Genomic DNA, 12000 nt, shown 5'->3' on the forward strand with positions numbered 1-12000 from the left:
TAGCTGGGATTACAGAAGACTGCTACCATGCCTGGCTAATTTTTGTATTTTTAGTAGAGACAGGGTTTCATCATGTTGGCCAGGCTGGTCTTGAACTGCTGACCTCGTGATCTGCCCGCCTCGGCCTCCCAAAGTGCTGGGATTACAGGTGTGAGCCACTGGGCCCAGACCAAATTAAGGAATTATTGATGTCTGCTACAACCCATCTGTTATACGCCAGACACATGTATTCCAGCTATTGGGCATTCAACAATAAATTACCACAGGCACAGTGGCTCACATCTGTAATCTCGGCACTTTGGGAGGCTGAGGCTGGAGGATCACTTGAGGCCAGGAGTTTGACACCAGCCAGGGCAACAATAGTGAGACCCCATCTCTACACAAATATTTTTTAAAAATTAGCTGGGACCAGTCATGGTGGCTCACACCTGTCATCCCAGCAATTTGGGAGGCCGAGGCAGGTGGATCACTTGAGGACAGTAGTTGCAGACCAACCTGGCCAACATAGCAAAACCCCATCTCTACTAAAAATGCAAAAAAATTAGCTGGGTGTGGTGGCATGCACCTGTAATCCCAGCTACTTGGGAGGTTGAGCCAAAAGAATCACTTGAACCTGGGAGGTGGAGGTTGCAGTGAGCCAAGATTGCATCACTGCACTCCAGCCTGGGCGACAGAGTGAGACTCCATCTCAAAAAAAAAAAAAAAAAAAAAAAAAAAAAAAAAAAAAAAAAGCTGGGTTTAGTGTGGTCCCAGCTACTCAGGAGGCTGGGGCAGGAGGATCGATTGAGCCCAGGAGGTGGAGGCTGCAGTGAGCTATAATCACGCCGCTGCACTCAAGCCTGGGTGACAGAGTAAGACCCAATCTCAAAAACAAAAACCAACAAACAACAAATAATGGCTGACAGTTGAAAATTTATACTGTTTCCTAGATGACAGTGCTCTAACACAAAATGTCTTTCCTGACCTTTAAGAGGTCAGTCCAACCTTCAGCTTTGGAGTAAAAACCAGTGGATCCCATTGTCATGTGTTCTTTGTCACATTTTCTTTGCTTCTGAGACATTATTCATGATTCCATATAGCAAAGCAAGTGTGTGTTGGGTTTACTTCAGGGATGTCTATCCTGTTCTTTTTAACTATTTGTCAATTCTTATACCAATACCATAAGGTCTTAACGACCTTTATAATAAGTCTTGATTTTTGGTAGAAAAATTTGTCTCTTCTTGTTCTTCTTCATTGGCTGTGCTTCACCTGTTGCATTTCCATGTAAGTTTTAGAATCATTTTGTCAATTTGATAAAAACCCTGTTGAGCTTTTAAATGAGATTGCATCAGATCTATAGTCCATCTTGCAGGGATTGATGTGTTCACAACATGTATTCTAATGCATAAGCATAATATTTTCCTACTTTTATTTGGGGTTTAATTTCTCTCAACAATGGTTAATAGATTTCTTTATAGAAGTCTTGAACACTTTATATTGCATTTATTCTGAGGTATTTGATATTTTCACTCTTAAATTGGTTTTTTTTTTTTTTTTTTTGAGATGGAGTCTTGCTCTGTCACCCAGGCTGAGTGCAGTGGTGAGATCTCAGCTCACTGCAAGCTCTGCTTCCCAGGTTCACGCCATTCTCCGGCCTCAGCCTCCCAAGTAGCTGGGACTACAGGTGCCCGCCACCACACCTGGCTAATTTTTTCTATTTTTTAGTAGACACGGGGTTTCACTGTGTTAGCCAGGATGGTCTCGATCTCCTGACCTCATGATCCACCCACCTTGGCCTCCCAAAGTGCTGGGATTACAGGCCTGAGCCACCGCGCCCGGCCTAGATTGGCATTCTTAAAAATTTAAAACTTCTGGCTGCATATAGATGTTCAACTGATTTTTGTGTACTGACTTTGAAAACTTAGTTATCTTATTATTTCTAATAACTTACCAGTGAATTCTGTTGCATAATCTAAGTACAAAGTGTTACCTGTGAATAAAGACTGTTGAATTTCTTCCTTTTCCAATCCTCATAACTTATTTTTCTTGTTTCTCTGTATTGACTAGGATCTCTACCACGATATTCAGTGGTAGTAAGAAACATCTTTATCTGTTTCTTAATCTGCAAGGAAAAACATTGAACATCTTACCGTTAAATATGATGCTTTATGTAGTTCTTGCTTTTAAATATTTTTTTTCCTTGCAAATTTTATTTCAGACACGTTGACTACAGCTCTGTGGGAAACCCTGAGGCACAGTACTCAACAAGACATACCTGAACCCCTGATCCACAGAAGCTGTTAGAAAATGTTCTGCTGTAAGCTGCCAAATTTGGGGTTAATTTGTTACACAAGCAATAAAGAGCTAATGCAGAAGGGATGTGTAATCCTCCATCAAAGCCCAACCTAAGCTGAGTGTAGCTTAGCATAGCAGAAAAGGCATGGGTTTTGAATCAGATATACCAAGAATTCCATTTCTACTATGTATTAATTTAACATTACTCAGCCTCAGTATTCTTACCTGTAAAATAGAGATAATTACACCTACCTCTTAGAGTTGCTGTAATTATATGTGATAGAGTGAAATTTTCTGTATATCTGGTACCCAGTGAGTACGTAAATGCAGTTCCTGTCTTTCCCCCCGCCTTTTTTTTTGACAGAGTCTCGCTCTGTTGCCCAGGCTGGAGTACAGTGATGTGATTCTTGGCTCACTGCAACCTCTGCCTCCTTGGTTCAAGCGATTCTCGTGCCTCGGCCTCCTGAGTAGCTGGGACTACAGGTACGTGCCACCATGCCGGCTAATTTTTAGTATTTTTTGTAGAGACGGGGTTTCGCCATGTTGCCCAGGCTGGTCTCAAACTCCTGGGCTCAGGTAATCCACCTGCCTTGGCCTCCCAGTGTTGGGAATACAGGCGTGCGCCACCACACCTGGCTCTTCCCTTCTCTTTAAAAAGCCATCTGTCCACCATGCCCTTTATGTATGCTGGTCATACTTCCTAGGTAACCTCAGAATATATCATGGAGCAATGGGATAGAATGTTTGACGTGGAATTTTGGAATTCAGGACATCTAGTTGTCAAACCATTGTACTACCCCTCCTGTATTATTTTTTTGACAGGGATTAAAACTGCCTATGCTAAATATCTGGATTCTTTACCTCCTCCCTGGTTGGGCCACTGTTGTATGTTAAGAGTGAGACACTTCATGTCATGAGCAGTTGAGCCAACCATGTGGGATCAATTTCACTGCGAACCCACAGGACTCCAAACCGCGCCTTTTTTGTTGTTGCTATTTAAAGTGAATGCTGAGATGTAAGGTCATCTCCCACTGCCTATGTCTGTTATGGATGTGAGCTGCGATGTGGCAGGAGGCCCCCAAGATTAGAAGGCAGCCCGGCAAGGCAGGACTGTCAGAAGATGGGGCTGAAACTTCAACTCACTTCTTGGCTATAGGTTCCTTGGCACATCATTTTCCGTTTTTTTTACTTGTAAAATGGGAGTAAGAATACCTCTCTGGCATCATTTTGCATTATATTGAGTATTTGGGAAAGCATTTGGAAATTAGTAGGCACTCAATACATTAAAAAAAATCCTTTTCATGCCAAGGGGTCGACTTAGGGGGCTGGCTGGACACTGATGTTGCTTGCCACTCAATGTGTGGTCCAGGCACTAGAGCACTGGTATTGCCTAGGAGTTTGTTAGAAATTGAGGATCCACCAGATCCCTGGTGATTCATAAAGTCTGAGAGGATCTGAAATTCTACAGTTCTAACAAGTTCCACAGGAGTGGCAAAAAGACCTGAGAAACTGAGAAGAGTCGGGATATGGATGGCATATTAGCCAAGACGGGTTTGCAAAGGTTTTGGGTTTTCCCTGCATTTGCTGCATCCAGATAAGACTGACTTGCTCTTCGCATGAAATTAAACTCTTATGAGGACTTGCTCTAGCACAGACAAGCCAAACCACTAATCTGAATAAATAAGCATCAATTTTATTGAATCATGAATAATTTAAGACTGGTACAATCATCAGCTTTCTTCTCTATGACATGGGGCATGATGTCCAGCAGATCATTGGCAAATCCAAAAACCTCATGACAAATGAAAATTAAATAGGTGAGGAGAGAGAGAGGAGAGGAGGAGGAAGGGGAGGGAGGATGGAAACATACCGTACACAAAATACTCAATTCCTAGTTTTCTCTTTAAAAATGGCTAGAAAAAATTCATCAAAATGCAGCACTTTAATCAATTATTTACAATTTCTATGTTACAATGAAAAAATGTACATCTTATAGAACATATTTCATAAACTGCTCCACTGGAAACAACTAGATCAAAACAGCAAACCTTCCATTTAATATCCACAAAGTTGGATTATTTTTCCTTTTTGAAGTAGATTCGCCACAATCAAATTTGAATACAGAGAATTTTGAAGTTTAAGCATCAAACAACAAAGTAAAAGTCCCCAAGATACAACAAAGATCTAGGCAAGTCTTGTTCCTGTCCCACTCCCACCCCACCCCTAATGAAACTTAAAAGGTATTCCCATTTCACTTATGGCCTGTATCATTCTTGGCAGTTTGGGAAGAGAACTTTTGGCTTCCATTGGTAACTCAACATAAATGTTGCATAGAATTTATACATTTCAAAATTGCCCTAACTGTAGAAAAGGCAAAATGGAAGCATTTCCAATAGAGCCCTAAATGAGTACAAAGTCACTTTGTCAAAGGTGAGTGGCACTAAAGTAAAAATATGACCAAAGTAAGAAATGTGCATATTAGACAACCCTGCTTCCGAAACTTTAGGAAGGACACTGAGTTGTGAGTCACACAAGGGCTATGCTACTTGAAGTCAATGTTCACCAATCAGGCAGCACCAGGTACAGAAGTCTTGGTTCTGAACCTGGACCCAGTGGGAGGGAAGTCTGTGGGAGAGGGGAGAAGAGAATGACAAGGGAGGATGTCATATTAAAAAAAGGTTTTAAACAATATTGGCAGGTGTCTACTCACAAGGTGATTGGAAAACTGCCCACAAGGAGAAGTCAACTTTACCTCCTCCCAAATTCACAGTACGCGAGTGTAGGGTCATTGCTGGGAGATAAATTGTCTGAGGAGGGCCACCCTTCAGGTTTACCAGAAATCTTAAGGTTTGGCCCCCCTGGTCACAGGCTAAATATATGGTTTGAAAGTTTTATTAAAAACAAAAACAGAACAAGACACACTCATTCCCAGATGACTAATGAAGGCTAAGCAGAATAGTCTGGGTTTGCTGAGATTAAAGCAGGGACAGTGTTGAAAAGTTTTCCTTTCACTAGTGGGACACATTCCCCTTTTCTTTTTAAAGAGGAAGAACATAGTGTCATCCAATACGAAGTGAGCAGTTTCGGGTCAAACTCTTACGGTAAGAAACTAAAAAAAGATGCCAAGAGACAAATCTTCAGAAATAGAAATGCAAAAGATGGAATAAAAACCCTGATCATTAAAACAGAGACACCTTCACTGGTGTCCAATAAACATTCTCTTTGTAAAACAGAAACAAACAACTCAAAAATGTATCATACTTTGTAACGAAAATACCAGTATGTTGAAGACACAGCAGACTGGGTTTCTATTAGAGCAAGTATCAGCAAGGTCATGTAGATTGTAGAAGCTTTTGCCTTCTCCTGTACCAGACAGATCCCTGTCCAGTTGGGTTGTCAGCTGGAGACTGATAAGAACCTAAAAAATGGATCTTTTTTTTTTTCTTTTTCCCATGGTCACGCATCCACACGAATGAGTCTTTCGGATGAGAAAAGTCACAGCAACTTGAGTTCTCCTAATGAACAGATGACTCTTTAGCCCTGTTTGTTTCAATGGGGGAAACAATGACAAAAAAACAAACCCCGGGCAGGCACGACACTTATGTAAAATGAACACAGTTAGTACAAAACCAGTAAGGCATCACTTTGGGAAGGTCAGCACCGAAGAGGTCAGGCAAGGCTCGTCCAGACGGGGCTTCTGGGAGGGGGTGACACTCACCCTTGTTGAGCTGCATCATGTTGGTTCTGAGGAAAGTGCAAGTCTTTTGCGGGGTGACCTCATCACTCCACTGGAAGCTGGGGCGGGGGCGCTGGAGGTGTTGATGTGTGTTCTAAACCCTCAAGGATGAGAAGGGAAGGCAAGGTCCATGGCTCACCCACATGTCGAGGACTGGGTCCTCATCCATTTTAAAGGACACAGATGACCCCAGCCCTAGCAGGAGGAGGCGAGTGTGTAGGACTGTGAGGATGGACAACTAAAAACCAAAACTGAGCAGGACCAAACCGAAACTCAACTCCTGCGGTTCTTACTTTCACCAAAGGATTGATTCTGACCAAGAGGGGAAGGGGGAAAAAAAATCTTCAAAAATCAATGCATCAGAAAGGAAGAAACTCAACCTCATTTTCAAAAGGTAATCTGTTCTCCAAAGTAGAACAAGTCTCACTATACACAGTGTTTGCAGGAAAAAACAAAAAAACAAAAAAAAAACACCACCTGATTCATTCATATATCAGAAGGAAACAGACGCATGCCATTCTGCACTGACAGCCACATCCACTCGCTCACACTCTCACTCCTTCACTCTCTCACGGATTAATCAGAGGCTGATGGACCTGAATGGGGTGGTTGGATTGGAACAGGCAAAATACCTCTCGAGTAAGGAAAGCACCATTTAAAAAACATGAAAGCATGGTTTATTTTCTCCTAAGGTTTCCCTGTGTCGTAGCTCTGTAGTGCGTTGAACGTGACCAAAGCAAGCACCCTGGTTAGCACCAGTTCTCCCTGTGGCCGACTGTGTGGGAGGGTGGGTGGTGTGGCTCTGAAACCCAGTCTGGAGGGTCTGCGCTGAGGGGAAGCCGTGCTTCTCTGTGTTTCCAACTTTGCTCCAGTCTCTTCTGTCCCTGGGAAGCTTATGTCAGGATGCTGTTTGGTTTCAGAGCTTCATGTGGGTTCTACTTTTTTTTTTTTTTTTTTGTCTCTCTTTTCATTTCAACGGCGATGATCCTTTCCCGAGAAGTATCTTCAGTGTCTTAGGGAGGTCACAGCAACAAGGCAAAACAATAATTAAAGTACAACCGAAGGTAGTGCAGTTCTCGCTGTGGAAGGAAGCGGTCCGCAGGCAGCTGGCCCAGGATGCCTGCACCCAGGTCGAGGCTGAAGGATGAGGGGTCTCGGTGTTCCCGCAGCTTCAGGGCTGCGGCTGGGGGCTGGCTCAGGAAGTCAACTTCAGGATGATGTTGGGGATGCAGGTGGAACGGGGCGAGGAGAAGAGGAGGGCGCTGGGCTCCGGGCCCCTGTCACAGAGTGGACTCCAAAGAGGAGTCCAAGATGTCATCGTGATGGCTGTTACTGTTGGAGTCGCTGTCATAGCTCTGGGGGCTGGAGTAGTTGGCTGCCTCCTGCAGCCTCATCAGCATGTTCATCTAGGGGAAGAGTGGGGAAGCATGAGCTGCTTTCTGTCTAGTTGGCTGCCCACCCTGGACCCCTAGAAGGTCATGCCACCTCCTCCAGACTCACCTGGGATAACAGCCCACAGTGGAGGCAGTGGACAAAAACATGGACTTTGGGCCAGGCTTCCAGGGTTCAAATCCCAACTTCACCAATTACTAGCTGCATGACTTTGAACACGTTACTTAACCTCTTCATACTTGTTTCTTTACTGGTCAAATGTGAATAATAATAGTACCTGCCCTATAACGTTATGGAGTGGATTGAGTTAATATATGTAGAGCACTGAAAAACAAAATGATGCTCTCTATACATATTATATTTATTTTTTATTTAGGAGGGGCACACCTTTCAGGCATAGCCCTCGGCCTGGATGAAGGTGTGGCTGAGCGTCCCGGCTCCTGGAACTTGGCGTCAGCGTCACCAACATCTGAAGGACACGGACCCCCTCCCGCTTTGACAGGCATCAAACCCGTCTCTTTTCCTTGCTCTGGCCAGGTCAGACTGGAGCCAACTGTGCTCCAGCTCCTGTGGAAGCCTTGGCAGGGAGGTGAGGGGAAGTGCCAGTTACAAGCAAAGCATCCGAGTGCAAAGAGCCTTCGCTTGTGGTTCAGGAATCTCTGGGCAAGTTACCTAAGGTATCTGAGCCACCAGTTCGTCATCTATGGAATGGGGAGAATGGCAACACTTCTCATAGGGTTGAAGTAGGCAATAAAATGATATAATGTGTATTAAACCCTTAGAAGAGGGGATGGCCTGGCATATAGTAAGTGCTTAATAAATGTCATCTGTTGTCATCACCATGTAACTTAAAGAAAAGAGTTTAGCGACAGCATTCTTGAATCTGCCCTTGTTTACGTTTTACGGGTCACTTGTTTGGGAGTGGGGAGAGGGAATAAAGGCTACTTTTATTTATAACTGTAAATTGTGTGTATGTATTGTATATTTTATATAGCAAGTAAGTCAGGAATATGGGGCCTGAGCTAAGGCCAAGATGCGGTGCAGCTGGGTGTACAATCCAGCTGCCCCTCGGGATGCTTTGCAGAGTCTACCCAGATGTGCCAGGCTGCAGAAGCACCATCACCTGGTGTCCATCTGCACAGCCATAACCAGGGAAGAGGCAGAGCTGAAGTATAATGGACAATCCTTGGCAACTGGGATTACTTATTCACTCATTAAACACTCCCAATATGTCCACAGTATATGGTTCTGGAACAAAAACAAATAAATCCTGTTCTCATGAAGGTCTCAGTCTCGTGAGTGAGAAGGATTAACACATAAGAGAGCTATGATAATAGAGACACATGGCCCTGGGCAGAAAGAGAACTGGGACAAATATCAAATATCTAACTTGATAATAGAAGTGACTGGACTGGTACAGCTCACTTCTGGGGGCCTGGGGTTGGAAGGAGAATTCTTCCAAGAATCCTGAGTCTTACCTACACACCTTCTGTGTCCAACCAGTGATACAAATGTTACTGGCTCAGAAAAGATTGTTTAGGGATGGGCTGGCCATTCTTTCCTCTAGATATACTAAATTATATTTTCTATGTAAGTTAAGACCTCATGAGTTTGCTTCCGCAAAAATACCTCCATGACCTTGGCTTTCGGCAATGGTTAACATTGCAAATGGCTGTTTAAAGTATGCCTCTTTCCTTTGTAAGACTACTGTTATAAATATTGCAAACTAGGTTGTACATGGCAATACAAATAATAAATCCTTAAAAAATACAGTTCCCACTAAAATCTTCAACAGAACCACAGCTACATCCCACCAAACAGCAGGATGGCAGACAACCTGAATTGCCTATTATTATTATTATTATTATCATCATCTAGGGACTTAATTAGCTGCTAGGAATAGAACAGTAAATCAGTTGTCTTTTAATCCTGCTACATGTCTTATATTTTCTTTTAGGTAATGCAAATAATATCCTCTGTTATGTTTTCTTTTAGCTATGCCTGCCAAGAAAGCTTGGGCCTAAATTTAAGGCATGATAATCGTCCTTTAACCATGGGAAGTTTTGGTATATTTGCTTCCTCTGTATTTTAATGGGCTTTTGACTTGTTAGGTCTAATTTAGCAGTATGACTTTGCATGGGTCTTATATTGGTAGAGTACTACAATTAATTAGAAATGCTACTGTGATTGGCCCAGGTGTTTCTTTTGTTTGTTTGTTTGTTTGTCTGAGACAAGGTCTGGTTCTATCAACCAGGTTGGAGTGCAGTGGCACTATCTTGGCTCACTGCAAACTCTGCCTCCCGGGCTCAAGCCCTCCTCCCACCTCAGTCTCCTGAGTAGCTGGGACTATAGGCGTGTGCCACCACGCCCAGTTAATTTTTGTATTTTTTGTAGAGAAGAGGTTTTGTTACGTTGCCCAGGCTGTTTTCGAGCTCATGAGCTCAAGCAATCCACCCAACTCAGCCACCAAAAGCACTGGGACTACAGGCATGAGTCACTGCACCCAGCCCGGTGCTTCGTTGTTGTTGTTGTTGCTGTTGTTGAGACAGTGTCTCACTCTGTCGCCCAGGCTGGAGTACAGTGGCACAATCTCGGCTCACTGCAAGCTCACCTCCCAGATTCACGCCATTCTCCTGCCTCAGCCTCCCAAGTAGCTGGGACTACAGGTGCACGCCACCATGCCTGGCTAATTTTTTTGTATTTTTAGTACAGACAGGGTTTCACTGTGTTAGCCAGGATGGTCTTGATCTCCCAACCTCGTGATCTGCCTGCCTCGGCCTCCCAAAGTGCTTGGACTACAGGCGTGAGCCACTCCAGCCTGGGTGCTTCTTAAAGGGCCTTTGTTGTTTTAGCAACAGCCAGATAAATAAGAAGCTTAAACAGTGTTAAAGACTGAGCTTATCGCAATGACCATGGGACTCATATTCAGGCCCCCTCCCCTCTGTGAGTCCCTCCTGCCCTCAGACCTCTCCCTGTCTACTCTCCTGATCATTTGCCTTGGGCTTCTGGTCCTCAGCAATCTCTTCCCCTGCTCTGTTATTGGTAGGAGAGATCAAAGTAATAGGATAGTAGGTAATAGAGGTGGCATCCCAAATCAGAGGGCAAAGAGTTGTACAGAGACAGTAGGTATAAGAACATTTAAGGGGAAAAAATCAATTCTTAACCTTTTATCTAGAACCAGAAAAAATTTTAGAGGAAAAGTCTTTAGGGATAAACACAAATCATGGAAGAAAATATTGGCAAAAATGGCCCTAATCTTGGGGTCATTTTTCAAATGGCCCAGTCATTTGAGTCCAGCCTTCCAAAGCAAGGCTGGGTTTAGTCACCTTTGTATTTCCAGAGGCCCTGCATCATACCCAACACACAGTCAGTGCTCAACGAATGCTGAACTGTTCTGGCAGCTGAGGACTCACCAGCGGATCGCCTTCAGCATCACTGGGGGGCACCTGCTTGCTTGTCGATCCTTCCCGAGGCATGGAGTAGCCATCGAAGCCGACATCCTCAGGCCGTAACTGCAACAGGGGAGGCCACTCATGTTGTTGCGGGCTGGCTGCCCATGGATATGTGTCCATCACCCACTTGGCAGGATCCTCCCAGGGGGCACGCCTTCCATAGAGCTGAAAACAGGCAAAGAAGGAACAGTCTGGAAGTGGCCGAGATCTCTCTTGGAGCCCCAGTTTTGCAGCTTTCTGAAAAACTCCCCAAACCCAGCATCATGCCTTCCCTGATGGAGTAATTCCACTTCTAGAATTCCATCCTCAGGAAGTCATCCAAGATGCAGATGGCTCGAGGTGCTAAGGCTGAAGGTAGCATGACCCAGTGGTCTAGAGCACAGGCTTTGGAGTCAGGGCGATCTGGGTTCATGTTTCAGCTCTGCCACTGACTCACCGTGTGACCCTAAACTCTGAGCCTTGGTAATCCAATTTGGAAAACTGGCTCTGGGGGAAAAACAATGACCTGATTTGAAGCATTTGCTGACTTCCATGGTACAATCCCACCATGACTGATTTCAAATCACTGACATGATGTCACTGGATGTGGAGTTGGAAAGAGGTGCTACCAGCTTTTAAGAGCCAGCTCTAGTACTCCACTAGGTGCATCTACCCAAAGAATACCACCTACATACCTTGGGTGCTGGGCATCAACACTGCAGGCAGAGGTCACAATGGCCCTGGCTCAATATTTATTTTTATTTTGTATTGAGACAAGGTTGTGCAATGTTGCTCAGGCTGGAGCACAGTGGCATGATCACTCTCCCTGTGGCCTCAATCTCCCAGGCTCGAGTGATCCTCCTGCCTCAGCCTCCCAAGTAGCTGAGACTGCTTGCGTGCCACCATGTCTGGCTAATTTTTAAAACTTTTTTTTTTTTTTAAAGAGATGGGATCTCTCTCTGTTGCCCAGACTGGTCTCAAACTTCTGGGCTCAGACAATCCTCATGCCTTGGTCTTCCAAAGGTCTGGGATTATAGGTGTGAGCCACTGTGCTGGGCTGGTCCTGGCTCAATAAAACCCCATTTCTTGAAATGGGTCTGACTCTCACAGCCCCTATATAGAAGCACTGCTCCTTTTCAAAACAGCAAATTGCTAAAAGACGCTGCA

General features: G+C 44.3%; 1 protein-coding gene across 20 annotated transcripts in view; it reads right to left on the minus strand.

Annotated features, from left to right (window-relative positions):
- Nucleotides 1-3945: 3945 nt before the first annotated feature.
- Nucleotides 3946-12000, minus strand: part of NAV2 (neuron navigator 2) — a 767244-nt gene continuing 759189 nt past the window's right edge. For 19 of the 20 annotated variants that reach the window (XM_015434980.4, XM_065528383.2, XM_074014039.1 and 16 more), the window contains 2 exons: nucleotides 10816-11019; nucleotides 3946-7416 (listed from right to left, as the gene is read on the minus strand). In XM_015434980.4, the coding sequence (XP_015290466.2) occupies nucleotides 7291-7416; nucleotides 10816-11019 (330 nt within the window). In that variant the 3' untranslated portion in view covers nucleotides 3946-7290. The remainder of the gene's footprint in view (nucleotides 7417-10815; nucleotides 11020-12000) is intronic. The other variant, XM_065528389.1, reaches the window with a different exon arrangement.

This window comes from Macaca fascicularis, chromosome 14 (genome assembly GCF_037993035.2).
Source record: "Macaca fascicularis isolate 582-1 chromosome 14, T2T-MFA8v1.1".
In the NCBI taxonomy this organism is placed as follows: Eukaryota; Metazoa; Chordata; class Mammalia; order Primates; family Cercopithecidae; genus Macaca; species Macaca fascicularis.